Here is a 24,530-nt window from a genome sequence, read left to right as displayed (position 1 = left end):
CCTTTCCAGACTATATTTACGTCTCTCTTCACTGACCTTCATTTACACACTTTCATCTTTCTTTCATTTTGTTTTTCCTCTTTGTCCTCATAGAGAAATGGGGAATGGCCAATGGATAGTCATACAAGGGCAAATTATGGGGCAGTTGGAGGGCCCATGGGTACTTGGGCCCCCTGGGAGTCTCCCTGGTATCCCGGTGGGTCATTCCAGTGTTCATTTTCACTTACTATCAAACTATCAAGATGTAAAACTTACTAAATGAAGATGGCTATAGGTGCCAAGAATTGCAGCTGTGGCAGGGGGCACTTTGCTTTTCTAGTTCATATTAAAGCAACAAATGTATGTACATTTAGGTCATTTAGGGACAGAGCACATGTGAAGCAACAACACCTTTCTAAAGGAGAGAAGTATGATTGGGGAGAGACACGATACATATATACAAATTCTGGGCTCATACTCTAGTCCCTGCCATAAACATAGCTATAACCCTCTGGGGACTGGCAACTCATTTCACCAGTAAGAGGTTGGCAATTGGCATCCTTAAAATAGCTACCAGCATTTTCATTTACTTCACAGCCTGAGTCCTCCCTTTCTCGACAGGTAGAGCCCCCCCCCCCTGTTATTCTTTCTGTTGGGGTCTCTTTTTTCCTCCGTCACATCTCTCTTCGATGCCTCTGGCGTTTTTCACGTTTTATTAAATCTGCAAGTGAAATGAACTCAATGGGAAGACTGTATCCTTCAGAAGTGACATCTCAACCCCTGAAATCAAACTGGGGCTGTGATTTATTTGTAGGGATAAAACATGCAAAGCAAAGGGAAATAAGCAACTGCAGGGAGGAGAGGAAAATTGCATTTCTAGAGATAATAACTCTAAAAAATACATTTTGCTTTGAGGTTAAAGGGCATGCTGTAACATAAATCAAAGTTTCCATATATTTACATTGGATAAAGGGAAATAGACCTGTTTTTTTTACTACCACTTAACACATACTTATATATTTATTTCCCAAAATAGAAATACTGGAGAGCTCTTACAACAAGAAGTCTGCCATTCCTGACAAATAAGAGTTATTGGAAAGTAGATGTTTAGTTGCAATGCCACATCACACCAGTTTTAGAAAACAGGCTTTTTTCTAATGGGCTTTAAAGGGGATTTATCAGGAAAATGATAACTGAATATAATTTTTATCTTGCTGAAATAAGATACTTTCCAAATATAATCAATTAAAGATTATTTAACATTTATGAAATAATCTAGCTAATCTTCAATCTCCCCCTCTGAGCAACCTGTCTCTCTTCATGCAGTAAGTGGAGTCAGTTTTTGATTGACAGTTAGATCTAATACATCCTTTGCACTCTTCGCTCACTCTTAAAAAGTAACCAGCTCTGATGAAAATCCTGTTTCTCTGTGTGTAGGGTGTTTGCAAGAGTCTGTTATTTTGTTACCTTTTGTTTGTGCTATAGTTGGTTATTTGAGTTATTCTACTAAGAAATGGAGCCCCTCTAAATAACGTATCAAAACCTGATCCAGACCTCAGCATGAAGAGAAACAGGTTGTGCAGAGTGAGATACAGAAGAGTAACTTGATTATTTCTTAAAGGTACAGAATTTTTAATTCCTTGTCTTATTTCAGTGGGATGAAGTTTATATTAAATTTAGCGATAGACCCCCTTTAACTGAATGATCCCAGAATCCACAGAGCTGCAGATGAATTTCCATTGAAATCAGTTGTTCACCATAGAAATGTAACAGTCTTTCTGTCAGGTTTGCCACATTTTAAATTATATATTTAATTAGAAAAATAGTAGAAAAAGAAACCCAGTTTATATAGTGAATACTGTACCCCCTACTGTAAAATATAAGGATATAATACACAAAAGCCATGAATATCTTGTAAATTATATCCTTATAAATGGTGAGTTCTGATGTCATTTCTGTCATATGACTCACTGAAATTTGTGTATTATAATAAATAAAGTACCCCCAGTTGCAAAATATGAGGATATTAGAAGTTACCTCAGAGTTCCAGGCCTTCGGCCTCGTGTTTTTATATGGTCATGAAACTCCTCGGGAACTTCTAATATCCTTCTATTTTACAAGAGGGGGTACTTTATTCACTATATAATATAATAGGGCTATATATATATTTATAGGATTTATATTATAAGTCACAGGCTGACTGCTTTTATACAGGTCATCTAACTCAAAAGGGACTTCTTTTTTTTATATAAAATGGAGAATATCATTTATTATAACACACAATTTTCAGTGAGTCATGTGACTGTGACAAAAAATACATCAATAAGTACTGATCATAACTGATGTCACCTTTTATAAGGATATAATTTACAGGATATTTATAGTTCTTGTGTATTATTCATATATATGTATGTCACCAGAAAAACACAGCATCCTTGGAATTCGAACGCTTCCCTTTTGAATACAGTTCAGTGAGTGCTTTTCTGTTGGCACATAATTCTGCACCCAGGTACATTTTTGATATTTTGGTGAGAGCCCTTTTTGCTATGATGGATATACAGGTGTAGGGATACAGAGGGTTAATTCCCCTCTGTTCCTGAAAATCTGAACCACATGGGGACAAGTGCACATATTTTAGGGAAAAGGGACTAAGGATTTGCGGGACTTTGCTTGGTACGGAGGACCAGGATTTGTACTGCTTACATTCCCAGGGTAGTGGATCAATTAATATGTAAATGTATTTTACTTTGCCTTTCTCTTACATAAAGTTATTTGTTACACAGTACTTTGTGTGTTTGAATGTTTTCCTAATGGTGACAACCGCAGGTATATTCCCGGATCCCATTAGGTGAAGGCACTGTCACGAGAGGTAATTCCCAGTACCCTTTCACTTAGCAAAGGGAACTCAGGACCTGCATTGGTAAGAAAAATGTGATGTAAAACCTTTGGCACAGGGAGGTGGCCAAAAAGGGGTTACATAGATATAGGATTTGTTAAACGGAAACCCATTATCCAGAAAAGCTTCAAATTACAGGAATGCCACCTCCCATAGACTCAATTTTAAATGAATAATTAAAATTTGTAAAAGTGATTTTCCTTTTCTCTGTAATAATAAAACAGTACCTTACAACTGATCCAAACTAAGATGTAATTAATCCTTATTGGTTTATTTAATAATGAAATCATTTTTTAGCAGAGTTAAAGTATAGAGATCCAAATAATGGATACCTTCCACCAATTTAACCAATGCTCACCTAAGCCCTTCCGCCAATCCATGTGCTGTGTTTGAGAGAAGTTGCAAACATGGGGGCTTTTTTTTCTTTTAAGAACTGCTGTAGCATAATGGAAAGCAGCTTAACAAGGTAGGGCAATATGTACAGTATATGTTATCGCTGAGTGAAAAACTCTTAACCACAATGCAGTTTCACCTTCCCCTCGCCAAAAACGGGCACCGGCGTCAAAAATGGGACGCCGGCGCCGTTTCGTGAATTTTTCGCCGTTTTGCGAATTTCGCAAATTTTTTGGCGAAACGGCGCAAATTCGCCCATCACTATTTAGAAGCAAACACACCAGTTTTTCCAAGGCAACAGTACATTACATTTAAATTACTTGAAAGGGGTTGCTCACTTTCCAACACTTTTTTCAGTTCAGTTCTTTTTGTTCAACAGAAATAAAAACTTTTTTCAATTATGTTCTATTTTCTATTTCTGAACATTTTTCTAATATTGACATTTTAATTTTTCCACCTTCTTTGGTCTTTCTAAAGGAGCTAAGGGAGGAGGATCACCGACTCTGTAAAGTGTTCTAAAGTGATACATTAGTTGATACATTTCTTATCCTTGACCCTGCTGAGCAGAATCCCCGAGTTTCATTAAAGAATTGATACAATAGATTGTATCATTAGAATTGATACAATAGTTGCTAATACTCCAGAGATGCTGCTGAGAAATGTATCTACTAAATGTACAGAAAGCATTTTAGGACATCCGCAGGGAAAATCACTCTCCTGCATGCAATCTCCTAAGGTAGAGGAATGCAGCATCGCCTGCTTTTTCTCTCACCCATCCTGAAAGGCTGCAGTTGAACCTCCATCCCGGGTCCTCGGTCATCCCTACTCAGCCTTCAGCCGTCAGCTCTTCCTCCTCAGCCCTCCCTCCTCAGGCATCAGCCCTCTCTCCTTGGTCCTCAGTACAAACACTCTCCATCCTAAGCCCTCCCTCCTCAGGCATCAGCCTTCAGCCTCCCTCCTCAACCCTCACTACAAACGCTCTCCATCCTCAGCCCTCCCTCCTCGGCAATCAGCCTGGTTTAGAAGCTGAGGTCTGAGGCAGGATGACTGAGAGCTGAGGAGGGAGGGCTGAGGACGAAGAGCGTTTGTACTGTGGGCTGAGGTGGGAGGGCTGTTAACTGAGGAGAGAGAGCTGAGGAATGAGCCATGAGGGGGGAGATTGCAATATGATATGTGGGCAGCACTGATGTGTGACTGCAAACTCTTCGGATCAGTGAGTAAAATATGAGGTGTCTGCTTACTTCTTCATTAGGAGAGTGCACGTAGGAGCATGTGTTCTCCTGATGATGTCCTAAAATGTGTTCCATATAAATGTTGCAAAATTGTAACAGTTCAGAATCTGTACCTGAATTACTGAGCTACCAGACTGAAACACCAGAGACAGGAACATTACACTTTAAACTTAGATTTTGGAAAAACAGTAACAAATAAAAAATGGAAAGCCATTGGAAGTCTTTCCCAATCTAAGCACAAGGGAATTGAAAAAATGTTTGGAAGTACTAAATCTCAATTTAAAATTGGGCTATTAATGGTATGCCTTGTGTCTTTAGTTATGGAAAAGAGGATATAGCTGGTATGACTGCTATATTCTGTATAACTGTGATTCTTATTGCCAATATTCTTGTTTGCACCTCCGCTGTAGGGTGCATAAATAATCCAAAAAGTATAAGTGTACAAGAATAAGGCACTTACAGCAGAAGTTAACTGCTCAAAAGTGTTTATTGCCACACAACATGTTTCGAAACCAGTGGGGCTCTTTGTCAAGTGTCTTGAGTTATGTACCAGCCCAAGTCAAACACAGTCCTTTAACAGTGAAAATCTGTGCATCTGGAGGTGCCCCCAGTCAGGGCCGGATTTTATGGCGAGGTTCCCCAAGGCTGAATGAGCCGCATGGTCCTATCACTGAAAAGTTACTGAGCGCAAACCCTCCTCTGCGCGTGCGTGAGCGCATTGACAAGCAACGGAGCACTGGGGAACTTTGAATCCCCAGTGCTCCTTAGGATGCCCCTAAAATGTTGCCTCCCTAGTCCCAGGCCTTTGTCACAAATTCGAACCTGCCCCAAGTAGCTCCCCATCTTCCTTCTGCTGATTCACTGCACATGCTCTGGTCAGTTGACCAACATAATAAACTGTATAAAAAAAAAATATATATATATATATATTATAACATAAAATTGAAATAAAAAGCTGATAAGTATCTAACAGCATATAAACCAGTGCATTCTGCATGTGAATTGGTTAATAGTCTGTTGAGACACATCTGCTTCTTACAAATCTAACTCACTTTATACTAATTTGTTGATATTTTCCGCTACTCCTATGGTTAGATTCTTAACAGCAGCATTGACACTTAAAAGACGGGGAGCTCCTGTATACAATGTTGAAGCTCTGGAACATGACTGTTATAGGGCTGCTCAGAGCCAGGCCAACCCGGCCAGGCGCCCTAGGCAACCTGACGGGCCACAGCGCCGGCTCTGTGCGCATGTGTGAAATTTCGCTCCGGCGCACATGCGCAGAAGAACATTTATGCGCAAGACACCAGCGGCAGTCGGGGAGAGACGGGACCGGACACGGGGTAGGCAACAGAGCAGGTACGTGACTGGCACCCCCTTAGCTTTGCGCCCTAGGCACGTGCCTACTCTGTCTACCCCTAGTTCCGGCCCTGGGGCTGCTGAACCTCAAACTGGTACTATATGTTCAGTACAGGTATGGGATCTGTTATCCTGAACCCCATAATCCAGAAAGCTTCAAAGTGCCTGTCCAATGGACTCCATTTTATCCAAAAAATCCTTTTTCTCTGTAAAGTACAATATTATTGGAAGCCAAACCAGCCTATTAATTTAATGTTTATATGATTTTATACTAGACTTATTGTATGAAGATCCAGTTATCTTGAAAACCCAAGGTCCTGAGCATTCTGGATAACAGCTGCCATACCTGTTATAAAATTCAACACATATATAGCCATATTCGTTAGACTTTTGCTTCTGCAGTGTCTAACCACTGGAAAAAAAACACATCCGCTTGAATAGGAAGCACATTTTGCAGGGGACATTTTTTCCCCCAGATGGTAAGATAAAGCAAATGCTATGTCATGTTTTATCAGCATGTCAAAGAAAACATTTACACCTATTCCTGTTCGTGTTACAGTATTCTCTTTCATATGAAAGCAACTTCTCTCTATTTTCTATTTCTATTCCAGATATTTTCCTCAATGCTGATCTGCCTTGCTATGTTTTCTCTACATTGGTTTACAAAAAGAACAACCTTGTCCTTAAATTATTTATCCACAGAAGCACTCAAGGTTTTTTTTTTTTCAATCTTTATTTTACGGGGAAAGTGTATTTCCAGAGCCAAGCAAAACATAGTTTCTTGATTTCACTCATATTCCAAAGCTTTACTGCTTTGCAGATGGTTATATGTGCCTATTAAACCCTAATGCTATGATTGTGCTGGGGCCACTGCAGTTCAACTGGGGTGCCATGCAAATATATACCAAAATAGCAGCAGTACAATAATGAACAATAATGAAGTATACATTGTTATCAATAATGTATACTTCATTATTAGCAACAATGTATACTGATATTTAACATTTGCATGAATTTTTTTTTCATTCACTGTTTTAAGTGGTTGAAGGAAAATAGTAGTCATTTCCATTACTAATTTTATTACCTCCTAATTGCTGTGTTTTTCATTTGCCTTAATGTAAATGGCTGAATCGGATTGGGCCGGCGGGATACCTGTTGGGCCTCGGTCTTTATAGGCCCCACCGTTCCTTATACGCTCCTTTCGAATGCTACCGATGGTCCCCCACCTACTTGTTGTCTCTTTACCTCTTGTAGCAATTATTTTTATGTTCAGTGAATATACTAATTTATTGTACAGCACTGTGGATTATGTTGGTGCTTTATAAATAAGATAAGTTATATAATAATAATAGTAATAAGTATGGGGTGTGTGAGTATGGGTTAACCCGGGGTTTTCCAGATAAGAGATCTTTCTGCAATTTATATCACCATACCATAAATCTAATAAAAAAACATTAAAACATCAAATAAAACCAATAGAATTGATTGTTTTGCCCCCAATATGGACTAATGATATCTTAATTGGCCTCAAGTACAAAGTACTGTTTTATTATAACAGAGAAATAATTTTTTAGAATTTTAATTATGTGATGGAGTCTATGGTATATGGCCTTCCCACAATTTGGAGCTTTCTAGATATCAAGCTCCCATACCTGTAATAATAATGATAATAATAATCATATTTGCATTTATGTATACATGTAATATGTACTACCCCCTAAAATCCTAGACCCGGGCCTTGAGCGCCTCTCCACAAATCCGGGCCTGATAACATGCACATTTTTTTTAAATAAGAAAAAAAACTTGTGCCCCACCTCTTTTCTCAGGAAACTGTAGGACCAGCAAAAGATTGACTATGATGGTGATTTAATGGAGATAAGGAGAAAGCACATACTTTACTATTTTCTTCAAATAATCATCTTAAAAGAGAAAAACAAACAGCGGATACTCTTTTGTGTTCATAAAAGTGAGAGCCAGAAGATTTCTGATAAAGTGTCACGTCACAGTCCATATGAATCAAGGCCACTTACCTATGTGGCATCCTTTCAAGCGGTAAATGGGCTTTCCGGAATTCTATTGGCAGTGGGTCAGAGAGTTAAGGGGTATTGGTTTTGTTATATGAACGCCAACAGTATGACAAAATATGAGATGACCAAGCAACCTAGTTCAAGGTGCACCTGTTTTGAGGCTGTACTGCAATAGGCAGACTTCTATATGGAGTGATTTCTTTGTACCAAGAGACTGGACGGAGTAAATACGGTGTAAGATCTCAGCCAGAAATGATAGATCAGAATTCAGTCGTAGGCAACTTTGAAAGTGATTTTATCCAGGAATATTATACATAATTAAGGATACAGCATGTCATGCTGAACTAATCTGCTCTGATCATGTATTACCTTGCATGTGTTCTGATGCTTTCCATATACAGTAACAGATATTCTGATAGGGATAAGAAGCTGAGGCTTCAGAGCAGTAGCAGAGTAGGGTTTCAAGTAGAGCATATCCCAACTGTGAATTCCAAACTGGCCTATGGTGGGTGTAGAGCATTCTAGTCTCTCTTCTACTTATTAGTCTTTGTTTCCCTTTCCTTGTCCTGACATCAAAACACTTATGCTTACTCCACCAGAGCTGGAATTTTCTACAGATTAGGATTTGCCCAGAGCGCTTTGCTTCCTCTGAAGCAATATACTGTAGAAATGTTTGAGGAAAGGCTACAAATGATCATGACAATGATCAAAGTCAGCCAGCAAAGCAGATGTACTCCAGTCTGAGCCATGTACCTCTGTTATACATTAACAGGCCAGCAATTGAAGGAGATGTACAACACTGCCTGGAGGAGTTAAAGGCTCATAGCTTGTGAGCACCTCTATAATGGCATTGACTGCCTGATCAGTATGTGCAATGCATCAGTATCTTTACTGTCCACCTCCATGTGCGTGGAAACTCAGACATGAAGGAGATTTCTCTGCAGGTTTACAGGAGAATGCGGTGCTATAGATCCAGTAGAATGACCTCAATGATAGAAAACGTTATGGGGCACATTTGTAAAAACTCACATTTGCGGTTTCTTCTCGATTTGAGAAAAACGCGGGCAAAAAAAAAATACCCACAAGTATTTTCTGAAACCAGAAATAGTCTGGATTAATTAATTAATGAATAAGACGGAAAAAAAGTCGCCAATAAAAGCTTGGCAAGTAAAAGCTGGCGAGGTTCAATGGAAGTCAATGGGAAATAAACAACTTTATTTACTGATTTAGCTATTTTCCCAGTTCATTAAAACATTCAAGTTTTTATTTCATTAAAATAAAAGGAGCAAAGGGATTCTAGCTGAAGTCCAATTTTTTTCTAGGAGAATATTTTGTCAAGTTTTTCGTCAAAGTTTGGTGAGTTTTGTTGCATTTTTTCACTCGTATTTTTTTTCTCAAACTTGAAAATGAGTAAATAGGCCTCTCTGAGTGCATTTGCAATGCAGACAATATATTTGGAGATGGGATGGGGGTAGCACTGGGCATACTGTATACCATGGAGTACAGGCAAAGGAAAATTTAAAAAATGGAAAAAAATATGCAGTTAGGAAACAGAAAAAAGGGAAATGTGGCTCATAAGAAGACAATTGGGGGGCAGATGTATCAAGGGTCGAATATCGAGGGTTAATTAACCCTCGATATTCGACTGCCGAATTAAAATCCTTCGACTTCGAATATCGAAGTCGAAGGATTTTGCGCAATTCCTTCGATCAATTGAACGATCGAAGGAATAATCGTTCGATCAAACTATTAAATCCTTCGAATCGAACGGAAGGATTTTAATCCATCGATCGAAGGATTATCCTTCGATCAGAAAATTGATAGCAAGCCTATGGGGACCTTCCCCATAGGCTAACATTGGCCTCGGTAGGTTTTAGGTGGCAAACTAGGGGGTCGAAGAGTTTTTTTAAAGATACAGTACTTTGACTATCAAATAGTTAAATAGTCGAACTATTTTTAGTTCAAAACTTTCTATTCGAAGTTGAAGGTCGTAGTCGAAGGTCGAAGTAGCCAATTCGATGGTCGAAGTAGCCAAAAAAAACCATTCGAAATTCGAACTATTTTTCCTCTATTCCTTCACTCGAACTTAGTGAATGGGCCCCTTAGTCTGTTCATAGTCCACATTTCTGCCAACAGGATGTTCCTTTTCTCTGGAACATTTTAAAGTTCTCAAAAAATGCATATGTTATTTTATATTATTTTTTCAAATCTTAATTTCAAAGAATCCTATATTTTAACGATATTTAATGTACCAATCATGACTTGCTTCCCTTCAAGTTGCTGGAAAGGTCTGTCTGTGACATTTATATTTCTAGCTAATTGTGATGTGTCCCATCCCTTTATACGACCTCTATATTTTTAGCTTATTGTGGTGTCCCATCCCTCTGAAAACCAATTAAAATTGTTCTTACAAGTCTTCTTGATTCCAAAAAAAACAGACTAAAAATAACTCAGTAGTTCAACAAACATTGCCTCAATTGCTAAAACAACCTGCCTCTGTAGAGCTGTTTAGGCTTTATGTATTGAACAATAAAAATGCTGTGAATAGCTGGTGCTCATAGTTTTAAGTTGTTACTACACTGGTCCTGGCCCCAAGATGAAGTAGCTTTCTCAAGGACAGAGACAGTGGGCGTTGAATGTTTTCTGTTCTAGAAAGAAGTCTCCATGCAGATGCTTCAAATCGTTCCTTATTTTCATGAAAACTAACCAACATAAAAGACTTTTCTTTAAGAAAAATAGCAACGTTAACTGAGACACCTGTGGATTTTACGGCACAGTATGGAATCAAAGTAGGTTCATTTTGAAAAATTTTCAGGTGCAAGAATGGGTGACTTAGGGGCAGATCCACTAACAGATTAATTTTCGGCAGATCCACTAACAGGCGAATTTTCGCCAGCGTCAGCTTCGCACCCATCGTACAACTTGGCCAGGCGCAAATGCATTACGAATACGGAAATTCACTAAAATGCGAAGTTTCGTCCCAGGCGTCGAATGCTGGCAACTTTTCACTAGTGTTTCTTCGGCTGTGTGAGCATTTCATAATTAAGATGCGCTAGCGTTCATTTGTGCCTAGTGAAACTTCGCTAGTGATCTTGTGCTTAGGTAAATTTGCATAGGGCGGGAAATTTAAAGTTGTATGATGTCTTTATTATAAATCTTGCTTCAAATGGTTTAAGCCCTACACATGAGCCCATTGTAAAATTAATGTTCCATATGTTCTAAAATGTGTGGAGAAAAAAAGTAAGTGAGCACTTTTGCAGCCAATCCCGCTTCAAAAAAAGGAAAAGTCAGAAGCGTTTTCTGAACTTTGATTCATTTTTGGCTCACTGTAAGTGTATATGATGTAAGTGACAGAAGATTGAGGAAGATCTAGCTGCTTTATAGCACTTCGCCTGGTCTGAGATGGCAAAGGCAACTCTGGCAAAAGAGGTAACGTTCAGTAAAATCCGCATTTTAGTGAATTTGCGGAGTAACATCCGTTCTCCAGAGTGGAAAGTCGCCTGGCGATAGAATGTAAATGACCGCTAGTGATGGTCTGTTTCGGTGGCGAACTGGCACCTGCACCTGTTAGTAAATTGGCGATGTCCCTGCGGGTGCTCACACAACGTCAGCCACTTCGCTCCTTGGTAAATCTACCCCACAGTCCTTCATAACTGAAGTATAGTGATTTGTATGCTTCCCAACAAGCCACAGTGGCAGCTTAGAGAATCTGGGTTTGAAAGAGCTTTGAAGAACAACCCTTTCCCTCCATCGTTGCTTGAGATTGATTACTAGAGCTTTTTATGGGCTTAACTATGTCAAATGTAGCACAGCTTTTAGTTCTCTTCACAAAGCCTCCAGCACAGCTGGGCACCATCCCTCCCTATCTCTAAGGGTTTCATGGAGGTGAGAAATGGTGTCATAGTTATATGGAAAGGGTTCAATCTCATGTAGAACATGTAGACCTAGGTCCTGGAAGGGGAGCTCAATAGAGAAGACAGGAACCAGGCACTACCTCATAGTTCTACCTTTATGTATACAGTACATGTATGTATATTTTTATTTGTATAGCACTACATACACTCTATATACATATATATATGAATAATGGGCGGTTCACCTTTAAACTAACTTTTGGTATGCTATAGAATGGTTAATTGCAAGCAACTTTTCAATTGGTCTTCATTATATATTTTTTAATAATTTGCCTTCTTCTTCTGACCCTTTCCAGCTTTTGAAGGGGGTCACTGACCGTATCTAAAAAACAAATGCTCTGTAAGGCTACAAATGTATTGTTATTGCTACTATTCATTAGTCATCTTTCTATTTAGGCCTCTCCTATTCATATTCCAGTGTCTTATTCAAATCAGTGCATGGTGGCTAGGGTACTTTGGCCTCTAGCAACCAGATTGCTGAAATTGCAGAGATCTGCTGGATACAACGTTAAATAGCTCAAAAACTACTAGGGATGCACCAGATCCAGGATTTGGTTCGTGATTCCAGGATTCACATAAAAAAAACAATTGTAAATTGTCTCAGAATATCAGTCTCTATTCACAACTCAAAGTTAGCTCAAAGGTGAACCACTTCTTTAAGGATTTAGTAAATTATCTATCACGATAGAGCATTTCACAGCCTTACCACCCTTACCGTGAAAAACCGTTTGTGCAGCAATACATGAAAGTGCCTTTTATCCAGTCTATACCTTTGGCCTCTTGGGCTTTATCGATTGTTTTAATTGAAGCTCCCCTGCCGTTGGTCTCTAATGTCTTCTAATGTGTATGTTAAGATAACTGTCAATGAATACCCTTCTTTTATAACTAAATCTCTAAAGTGGCAAAATGATGCTTTCATGCCTTGAATGAAATATTCTTTTATATAAGGGATATACAAGTATAAGACAATGGGCAGCAATGCCTAGAGCTGCAATGTCTGTTATCCACAGTAACCCCACAGGTACAACAGAGGTGTATCATTGATCTGCTTTCACATAATTATAACTGACCTAGGGGAACTTTACCGTCTATCATACATGATTCCCAACTAGCATTGCTTCTAGCCACTGGCTTTCATCTAGCAGTTTGCCTGGCAGGAGACTCTGGGGATGACCGGGTGATGCATCGTTTTGGAAAGTCTTTGGTTGTTTCTGCATTCTTGTCTTTTCTAAATTGCAATATATGACCGTGAAATTATTGTGAGAATAGGTTAAGGGATGATTTATACTTTTTCTTTTTTGTTCATCTAACCCTACAGTATATCACACATTGCCTTGATAGGCCTTACATGTTGAAAAGGTTACTGTGTGTGTAGCTGTGTGATCCCTTCTTTCAATATACAGTCATGTCCTCTGTTCTAATTTAATTTCACATGACATTATGGGTTTCCGATTTGGCTCAGCTGAACGACAAGGGTCTCTATGAATACTAATCACACAAGTGCTGGGATCTGGACATTTCCCACAAGGAATTGTGAATTTGGTATATGCCTAATATACACACAAGCCATAATCTTTGCTATGCAACATCTGTATGTAATAGTTTCTTTTTTTAAATACAAAGAAGTAGCTGTGTGCTATTCTCTTGGTGCGGCTGAAGTCTTACCTGTCATAGTTTATTTTCAGGGAAGCAATTTGCTCCACATGATTCTTGCAGGTTATTGTTTTGCTGTAGCCGATTAGCGAGGTACAGAACTGTTTAACATCTCTGGCTCTAAATGTGCAGGAGTGTGTTCCACACATAGTTTAGCTTTCAACGTTCTCCGCTCAGAGCACCAGTAAATAGAAGTAAAAATCCAATTTGCCTGTCATTTGTTTGCCTCTTTGATTGGATAATAGACACCCTGAGACTCAATAGATGCAATATATCACATCATGGAAACATTGTAAAGGGCTATTAGGCCTCTTACTGTAATACACTTTGGTCAGCATATCGGAATATGGTAATAAGACAGAACAATCGGTGCATGCAGATCCTATATATTAAACAACAAGATGAGCAAATGAATGGGACCCGTTAGGAAACAGATTTCAAATTAAAAAAAAAAAAACAAGCAGAGATTGTTTTATATACCCAAGACTATTTTTTTATTTTAGGTTATTTCAGCGTTCTCTTTTGTTCACACAATTACTCCGACAAGGAAATAACATTTGTTTGTGTGCAACACTTACCAGAACTCCTATCTATATCTGATTAACACTGCTACTGCAGCAGGGAAGGCCTATCATGATATTTACTCCAGTTTTGCTCCAACGCAAAAATAGATTGTTTTTATGGAAAATGGTATTTTTATTTGGAGGAAGAAGTATATGAGAAAGACAAATGATTGGTCTATGTAAAACTGGATTAAATCCTTGACAGTTCCCAGAGCTGCCAGTACTGGGCATACGGTTGAGGCAGCCCAGAAATATTCGAAACTTCCTTCCATTTTGAAAAGATAACGGATGAGAATTTAGCACACGCACTAGAAATCCATCTCCTGTCAGAACTTTCTAGGATATATATTTTTTCAGTTACAGTTAAAATAAATATTTCACTTTCCCAATGGGCATAAATGATTTTTTTTCCCAGAGAGTGTATGTTTCAAAGATAATATAATTCATTTGGGAGAAACTAACGGATTAGGAATTTTAGAATGAGTTAGGATTACCTCCCTATGGTCACTGTGCGAGGTTTAATCCTACAATGTGAATACCTTTAGACCAGCTATAGGGATTGCACTACACTAACACTGTTGGGAGCATTCTCTTCCTCTCCCAGTTGTGAAGACTTTTCCCATTCACATTCTGCTCCCTGATAGATAATAGAGCTCTATGGCTGTGTATCACAAACATCTACCAATTCTGATCATACTTTATATCTCTGACCTGTACTATACTTTGATGCCCCTGTCTACTATTATCGAATGGTTGTGTTATTTCCTGGCAATGTGGAGTTGTGTTATAAGCAGTGTATGAACTGAAGTTCTCCCTGGTTGGTCTTCATGGGACTGTTCTAGTCTTACTCCTGTGAATATTATCAATATTAATATTATTATTACATCACTCAGTAAATAAGCAGGGTACCAAAGTTTGCAAAGCTTGAAGCCAATAATGTCTATTTGCTATAAAATGGACAGCACAAGTTTTTTCTTTCCAAAGTCATGGTTTTTAGGTATAGCCATAGAAACAGTAAAGACACAATTATGAATAGTTGGGGCAGAGGAGAGAATGAGAAAGGTTTGTGGCTTTATATAACTATGTGAATACAGATACAAAATAAACAGGCTGCCTGTAGGAAAATCTTCCATATTTAATCTGAACAAGTCCTATTGTATGTTTGCAACCTTCCTTTGGTAGCAAGGCAGCTGAGCCCTGCTATATAACGATAAATATGCCTGAGTTTTTCAGGGATTGTAGATTGTCTTCTGAGCAGCATTGACCCAAAGACCAGCAATTTCTGGATAGGTCAAAAGAACCAGGAGAGTATCTCTGGTGGGAACACTCACACAATGTCTCAGGTATGTGTAGGAGGCCGGATTGGTAATAGCATTTTACATTTTTGCAAATATGTTCCCTCTCTAAACAGAGTCAAAATATTTGATATAGTCATTTTCTGTAAGAATGCCCCATTTTGCATGTCCGTGTGTTAACAGGAATGTCTATTTGTAAAATATGATAAGGTGTTGCCCTTACGTACATGCAAAGTTGGGGCTGCATGTAGTAGGCTTATTACAATGCTTCCCTCAACTTCTGTTGCATCCAGTTCAGGATTATAATCCACAGACACAAGCAGGAAACCACCGAAAGCCATTCAATTCATTCTCCATGTTTGATCTTCCATTTACAACAAATAAGAATAACAAAAAAGAAACGCTGGTCCTTTGGAAAGTGGTGGCAGTGGTTCCATGTCCTCCCACACAAAAATAAAATCAGCGCACTATGACAGCCAACGCAAGGAGGAATAACAGCAGAGACACCCTGACCCCATCACTACCATTGCCTGCTGCTTGTTGTACTCCACTGGGTATCCTGATCGGCGTCCTCCTTGTACATTTAGTCTTCCTCTTAGTGGAGGCAGTGGGCAAAGTGCCGAAGTTGGCTTTATGATGATAATCAGGAACATAATCCTGAAGATCATTCATGCTCTTTACAGACACTGGTTTTGATATGCGATTCCTATTCTTGTGACTGGTACAGTTTTTCCCTGGCTTTCTGGAACCTGGTCGAGGATCTGGAGGGGCTGCAGGCTCATTTTGGTGCGGACCAATATCAAGTTCCTTCCCCTTCTCTTTAGAGGAATGATGAGAGTGATGGCCTTTGTGTCCTATACGGTGCGTGGTGCTGAATGTGTGGGTCTTAATCTGATGAAGAGATTCTGAGCCTGAACAATGCTTGAAGTCTTCTGCTTTCAACACTTTAAGGTCCATGCCTGCCAGATGATCAGGGGATTCACAAATAACATTTGAACTAGAGCCTCGAAAACCTCGTAACCATTCCCACAGAGATTTAGCTTTACAACCACAGTCCCAAGGGTTACCATTGAGCCTTAGAAACTCTAAAGCAGAGAGGTGGGCCAAACAATCCCCATGCAGTTCAGTTAGGCTATTGTTAAACAGGAAAAGCATGGTTAGTCGCTTGAGGTCATGGAATGCAGTCCTGTGAACCCACTGAAGCTGATTTTGATGTAGGAGAAGACGGTCCAGGTTTACAAGGCCCCTGAATGTATTTTGATGGAGACTCCAGAGTTTGTTACCATGCAGAAAAAGGTAACTTAGGTTAACCAAATCTATAAATATGTCATCTTGTAGAAACTCTATGTGGTTATCCTGCAAATAAAGGAACTGCAAGCTGTGGAGGCCACTAAATATTCCACTAGGCAGAGAGCTGAGTCCACATTTATATAGGTGCAAGGCATGAAGTCTAGACAAACCTTGGAAGGTGTCTGCTGCTAAAGCCCTTAAGTGACGATTGTCCCCCAGATCCAGCTCTTCAAGGTTATCAAAGCCTTCAAATGTGGCTGGGTCTATGAAGGTGATGTTATTGGAATAGAGCCAAAGGGTTACCAAAGAAGGACCAAAATCCCCTCGGTGAAGCATGGTGATCTGGTTATTTTGCAAAAATATTCTTTCACTGTTTTCTGGAATCCCTTCCGGTATCGCTCCAAAGTTGTGGGCCTGGCAGCTGACAGTCATAGGCGTGGGGTAACAGATACAGTTTGTAGGGCATAATGAGATCAAAGGGATCTGGAGTCCAAAAAGTACCAAGAACAGATCCAGGTGACATCCTGTTGAAAAAGAAGAGCAGATGAAAATATTAGTCACAAATACAATACATCATTCACGTCAACATTAAAGTTTATATTGGTAAAAACAATATCAAACCTATGGTTCTACAAATGTTGCTGACCTGCAGCTAGCCCAGCAATATCTGGAGGACAGCAAGTTGGATACCCTAGCACAGGGCTGTTTAACCGACGGCCCCTTGTGTGGCCCCCCGCATGAAAGTCTGTCTGCTGTGTCTGTTTACTATGTGTAAAATTTAAAAGGTATCAGTACTGAGATTAACTGGCCCCTGCATTGTTTAAACATCAAATTCAGACTGTAATCCCCTGTATTGTTCACACATGTAACACCTCTAGTGTTCACACCCTAAAGCTCTGAACTGTTCACACCTGAGACCCAGACTGAAACTGCCACATTGTTCACCTGTTCACACTTTATACAAACTGCTGTATGTAGTACATTTTAGAGTGGCCCTATGCTCCCTGTGTGTGCCATACTCTGCCTGTATGTGCCCTTCTCTGCCTATGGAACATAAGCCTGGTATTTGTTCTGGGGGTTTGTTAGAATTTGAAAATTATTGTTAGGGGCCCTTAAGGTGTTTAATAATGTTATGGGGGGTTCTGTGTTATCCACAGGGGAGGAGGCATATGGACTTAAGGGTATGTCTTAATATGACTTAACTTTTTCCAGATAAATGATATCCCTGCAGTGAGCACCAACCATTTGGGTTTTTGGTGTGTTACCACCATTAATGTGGACATGCTCTTAAAAGAACGTGTGGTAATAGGTTCAGACTGGGCCAGAGGGAGACAGAGAAAAAACCCGGTGGGCCCCGTCTCTTGTGGGCCCACCAGCCCAGATCCGCACCCTGCTTATCTTCCTGCCACGAATGCCGATCTGCACACATGCACCAGACAGAGGGGATGGACGGGGGGGTCCTGAGGCATCAGCCCCGGGGGCCGGAGGGGGTCTGACACTGTGTGGTAACATGGGTGTGGTAAAAAATGGGTGTGGTTTAAAAACAGGGAGTGGTCGACACTGGCTTCCATTATCGACCCTCCACCATGTAGGCCAGAAACATTCCGGCCCTTCGTACCACAGAAGTTGGACAGCACTGCCCTAGCAGAACTTATTCAAATTCTTACAAATGCCTCAAAAACAAAATTTTTATTTTTGTTATCATTAAATTGATCTACATAAAAGAGAATTACTGTTCTGGCACATTTACAGCTTTTTTTTTTTACCATAATGGTTAAAATATGTTTAACTTTTGTCCCCCTAACAGAACTTGGTTTTGAGCATCCTAGGCTCATTGCAACACAACTTGTATGTAAAATATGTTTGTATACAACTAGCACAGATGTACTGAACTATGGCTTCACTTGATGTGGGACTGTGTTTGTATTGAAGAAGCACCCTATATTGATTCTTGCATATGAAAGATGTTGGTATTGGCACTATTGTGCCAAAAAGATCATTTCAAACTCTCACTTACAGACCATCAGCCATCGTTTTTGGTCTACTCTGAGGTTATGTTTTAGATATAATTACCACTATCTTAAAATGGCTCTGTGCCAGATTGTGGCAGGTCCAACTGAAACCTGTCAGCCTATCCTATCAAAAATTTTAAATGAACATGGAGAACCGTGCCCATAATTTTAGCTGTCACAGCTCACATTTTCCCTGTAGACACCTTGACCTTTGATTGATCTGCTAGCACTGAAAGTACCGTCTTGTGACATTAATTGCAATGCCCCAGGAAACAAGAGGAGTCTAGCTCCAAAATAAACCAGAAAAAAAAGAAAGCTGCTCCCTTCGGTCTCTAGAGAAGAACCCAAGAATTTATAAATAACACTGCTATTAATTATTTAACCTTTCCTAAGCATGACTTTTTCTACTAAAGGGCAGTCTTTCGAGTAAGGTTAATATGCCTTTATTTATAATTGGATCTAAAAGTTTCAGGACATATTTAGGGCTCTGTTGAAGGCTTCCTCTAGGCACTGAAATGAAGTCTTGCATGTGCTGTTATAAAATCCTCAAACAAATGGCAGCCAGTTCTCCAAAGAAACATTTTCTTCTACCAAAGGCATTGGGGCAACACTCTGCCAGTAGTATGTCCCTCAACAGGGAACCAAGTATTCTACAATTTGTTACATATTCCCAACATCTGTAAATTCACTGGGGGAGGGGGGGTTATATATGCATGTTTTTTTAATTATGGAGCATAGGGCCCATGGTTCAGCTTTTAGGCAAATGGGAAGACTAGTGACCCTACTAACTCCATAGCAGCCTGAATGCCAAGGCAGACAACAGCAAAACAAAAACATTAAATCAAAATGTTAGGTGTCATTCTCCATGAAAATGCAACAAGACTGAATTCCTTTGATGCATGCCAAAAGCCTAAGCTGTGTGCAACCTTATTGGAAAGTGCAGCTTGTACCATTTACAGAGATGCATGCAAAGGTTTCAGTAACTTTGATATTGAATTTTGATGTACTGTCTGAGCTAAAAATGTAACAACTGGGCAAACATCATTCTTGTCTGCGAACCTGTCACAAAAAACTGAAGAAAAGGACATTTTCGCAGTGTTCCTATTCATATAAAGTGATTTCAATTTTAGATTTAATGGACTTTAAGAATAAGGACTGATTTTATATATAGGATAAATCCTGCTTTTAGATTCAACTCATATTTCCTTCCTTCCTTCCTTCCTATAGATAAAATACTTTAAATAAATACTCTCTCCTTTGGCTGTTTCTTTTCTAATTCGTCGGGCCTGGTGTTTTTTATTGTCTACATTAAATAAACTCAGTAGAATCGTTTTACCACCAATATGGATTCATGCAGCTTGGCTGAGATGAAGTACAGGGTACAAGAGAACAGGGAAACCATTAATTTTTTTTTAAAAAAAATGTAAAAAAAGGGTAGAATCAGATGGGGGGTTGGTCGCTGATGTGGCTCCCAGTGGGGCCGGACCCACCAACCCATCCAGTGCTAACTATAGTAAATGGCCTTCCCATAATTTGGAGTTTTCTGGATCTCAGGTTTCCAGATAAGGAATCCCACATTTTCTACATTAATTAATTTACCCAGAGTTGCTAAAGCCCTCCAAAGCATTTTAACTATGCCTAACCAAGGGCTTCATTAAGTCTTTTGTACCACTTTGGGCAGACCATTATTTTGGCTGCCCACCAGAAGATAAATAATTGGTGGAGTGGTTGGACATATCCCCAATGAAAACATGTTTTTGATGATAACAAATATTTCCAGCTGGGGCAAGAGATTAGCACTTTACAATAAATCCTACTACTGATTATGCATCAAGCAATTGGTAGAGTAAGGCATTGGTCAGTGCATCAGCCATTACGCATATTCAACCTTACACTGATCAGATATTATAAAGAAAGGACAAAATAGCTAAATGAATGATGTTTGCAAATGTTCGAAAGAGAAGCACCAATTCCATATGATCGAATGGTCACTCATCTGCAGCTAAATTATAACTACAGGTAGTTCGGAAGGAAGATACGCTTCCAGGTGATCTGAAGCAACGACAACATATTATTCAGGAATCTTCACTCGTTGTACTGAAATGCACCTGAGGTAGAACCGAAGATGGTGCCACAATGGCAACAAGGGAGCATTAAGTAAATGTGTGTAGGGGATAAATATAAAAAACAGAAGTGGTGTCACAATGTTGTCATGCTTTAATTGTCTGGATTTGTGCTCTGCTGCTCTGGAGAGGATCACTACAACTTGACTGATATTTTCTGTCCTTTAAAGCCATCTTGTCTAATCTGTGTAATTGAAAGAGAACCACTTACACTGTGATCACAGCCTGAGAAATCTCCATCCCAATGTTCTTTTGTTTTAAGAGGGTCGTTTAAGTGGATTAGATGTTCCATGCTGTGCTGTCTTGAATGTTTGGCGAATTAAAAGTGCACCTCTTAGCACCTTTAAGAGCGACATGTGTCTCCCCAGACACAGGCGGAGTAAAACTGCTCTGAAGTGTAAGATTGTCACAGATGCTTCATTTTCTATGTCCCCCCACCCCACATGGAAGCTCTCTAAATCAAGTGCTAAAACACACAATGCTTCTCAATATATATTCTGTAGGCTAAAGGCAATGTTTAAAGAACCATCTCTTGTTTGCTTGTTAAATCTCTAAGCAGAAAACACCTAAGCAATGGTACAAATTAAAGGCAAAAAATAGACAGTCGAGTGTCTTTTGCATCAGACACAACACAATCTATTCTTGAAGAATGCTAAATCTGACTTAGCAACTATCAGCATAAAAGGGCTTGTCATTCTACTACTGATCTATAAACATCACAACATGCTGGGGATATGATAAGAACAATTGCTTCTGCCTCTATATACAGTATAGAAAACATATTAGGGGGTTATCGATTAAAACAAAATCATTTTTAGTGGAAAAAACAAAACATTTTCAGGATTTATTATACCCCAAGGATGGAAAAAGTCAGAATCCGAAAATCAGGCATATCAGACCTGCCGAGGTTGCATATAAGTCATTGGGAGAAATCCCGAAGATATCCTGATCTGTGCTGGGTTTCATGCAATAATCCGAAGATTTTATGGTTTTTTCGGGTGTAAAATCTGAAAAATTTGTACAGTTTTCATGATTCTTTCGGGGGTTTTTCCCACAATGGAATTTCTTGGGAAAATGTATTGATAAATAAGGGGAAATAACCCGTGCGGATTTGGTAGAAAAGTCGATTTCAGAAAAGAATGAGATATTTGCGGATTTTGATGACTAATCCCCATATTGTTACCCCATTTCAAGGTCCGAATGTACAGTATTACTATTATTATTACCCATAAAAGGTTAGCGAATTAGAGAGTTGTCTATAGATAGTTATGTGTGAATTTGTCAGGATAGTACAATGAATTGTCCTCGTTCTCTTCCACCTTTCCACTTCCCTGCCAGCTGATGTCCTTCTCCTGCATCATCCACTTCTCGCCAGAACTGCTTCACCCCAATACTTCTTCAATGACACCTTCTTGGGTATTTATATATCACTTCCAGTCTCAGTTTCCTGAAGACCAGTCAACCAAAAAAAAACGGGACCAACTGTACTCACACAGGAACCACATGGAGGCATGAGCTCAATAAAAACTATTCTCACTGTCCCCAGACTTAGATTTGGGGCATATTTCAGTTCTGGATCTTAAATGTCTCTATAAAGGGGTGCTTCACCTTTGTGTTAACTTTTAGTATGTTATAGAATGTTCTGACCCCAGCAGCCAAAAACGATTGCTCTGTCAGCTTACAATTGTATTATAATTGTTACTTTTTATTGCAGGTATGGGACCTTTTATCAAGAGGAGACCTGGGGTTTCTGGATAAGGACCCTTCCTGTAATTTGGATCTCCATACCTTGGGGCATATTTATCAAAGAGTGAAGTTAGAGATCGCCACAGTCCTCTGGAGTGAAATCCCCCCACTCTCCATTCATTTCTATGGGATTATTAAAAGAGTATTTATCAATGGGTGAAAGTGAAGGTTCATCCTTTGATAAATACGCCTTTGAATTTCATTCTAGCAGACTGTAGCAATCTTTGACTTCACTTTTTATAAATATACCCCAAGTCTAATAAAAAAATATTTCAACCTTAAATAAACCTGATAGTATTGTTTTGCCTCCAGTTAGGAATAATTATATCATAGATTAGATCAAGTACAAGGTAAGATTTTATTATTACAGAGAAAAAGGAAATCATTTTTAAAAAATGTTTTGATTAAAATGGAGTCTATTGGGTAGATTTACTAAAGGGCGATTTGTCGCCAGCGACCGATTCCCACACTTCGCCAGGCGCAAATTCGTTACCACTATGCTAATACACGTCCTGGGCGCCAAACACTGGCGACATTCCGCTAGCGATACTTCTTCAGTGCAAGCATTTCATAGCGAAGATTTCTAGCGTTCATTAATCTAGCGAAAAGTGATCTTACGCTAAGGTCAATTTGAATACGGTGGGTGCATTAAAGTCGTATGGACGTCTTTATTAGAGATGTTGGTGCAAATACTTGAAGTGACCACTTTTTATTAAAAATTTCCAAGGAACCTTAATAAAGACAAAAGAGATCATATAATGCCCTAGACATGAGCCCACTGTAAAATGAATGTTCCATGACCCTCAAATGTCTGGGGGAAAATGTTAACCCAAAAAAGTTTAAGATAGGACTTTTGCAGCCAATCCCGCTTAAAAAAGGAAAAGTCGCCAGCATTTTTTTCAACTTTAATGCATTTTCGGCAAACAGGATATGATGTAAATGACATAAGATTGAGGAAGATGTAGCTTCATTTTAGCAGTTCGCCTGGTCTGAGCTGGCGAAGTCAACTCTGGTGAAAGAGGTAACGTGCAATAAAATTTGAAATTTAGTGAATTTGCAGAGCAACGACCAATCAGTCGCCGATAAAGTGCGAACAAACGCTAGCAACGGTCTCTTTCGCTAGCAAATAGTTGTCTGCACCTGTTAGTGAATTGCCGATGCCCCCGGATGTCATTTCTGGCGTAAAGTCGCTAATGTTAGCCACTTCACCCTTTAGTAAATCTGCCCCTATGGGAAATGGCCTTCCTGTAATTCAGAACTTTCTGGATAACAGGTTTCTAGGATAATGCATCCTATACCTGTGCTTATCTTTCTATTCAGTCCCTCTCCTATTATTATTCCAGTCTCATATTTAAACCACTATCTGGTAGCTACGGTAAACAAGACCCTAGCAACCAGATAGCTGCTAAACATTCCAAACTGGAGAGCCGCTGAACAAAAAGCTAACTAATTGAAAAAACATAAAAAAATTGAAAATCACTAATTGTCTTAGAATATCAACATCATACTAGGGGGCCGATTCATGAAGCTCGAGTGAAGGATTCGAATTAAAAAAACTTCGAATTTCGAAGTGTTTTTTGAGCTACTTCGACCATCGAATGGGCTACTTCGACCTTCGACTACGACTACGAATCGAACGATTCGAACTAAAAATCGTTCGACTATTCGACCATTCGATAGTCGAAGTACTGCCTCTTTAAAAAAAACTTCGACCCCCTACTTCGGCAGCTAAAAGCTACCGAAGTCAATGTTAGCCTATGGGGAAGGTCCCCATAGGCTTGCCTGAGTTTTTTTGATCTAAGGATATTCCTTCGATCGTTGGATTAAAATCCTTCGAATCGTTCGATCGAAGGAATAATCCTTCGATCGTTCGATCGTAGGATTTGCGCTAAATCCTTCGACTTCGATATTCGAAGTCGAAGGATTTTAGTTCCTAGTCGAATATCGAGGGTTAATTAACCCTCGATATTCGACCCTTCATACATCTGCCCCTAGAAGTTAATTCAAAGGTGAACAACCCCTTTATGAAGCCTGAGCTGGCTGCTTTT

At 39.3% G+C, this 24,530-nt stretch overlaps 1 protein-coding gene across 1 annotated transcript in view; it reads right to left on the bottom strand.

The window, feature by feature from the left end:
• Positions 1-13,923: 13,923 nt before the first annotated feature.
• rtn4rl1.L (reticulon 4 receptor-like 1 L homeolog) overlaps positions 13,924-24,530 on the bottom strand; it is a 138,694-nt gene continuing 128,087 nt past the window's right edge. Inside the window, exon 2 of the mRNA XM_018245452.2 lies at positions 13,924-17,125. Coding sequence (XP_018100941.2) covers positions 15,771-17,125 — 1,355 coding nt within the window. The 3' untranslated portion in view covers positions 13,924-15,770. The remainder of the gene's footprint in view (positions 17,126-24,530) is intronic.

This window comes from Xenopus laevis, chromosome 2L (genome assembly GCF_017654675.1).
Source record: "Xenopus laevis strain J_2021 chromosome 2L, Xenopus_laevis_v10.1, whole genome shotgun sequence".
Lineage (NCBI taxonomy): Eukaryota > Metazoa > Chordata > Amphibia > Anura > Pipidae > Xenopus > Xenopus laevis.
Note: the sequence above shows the minus strand (reverse complement) of the source record. Positions and strands in the feature narration are given on the sequence as shown.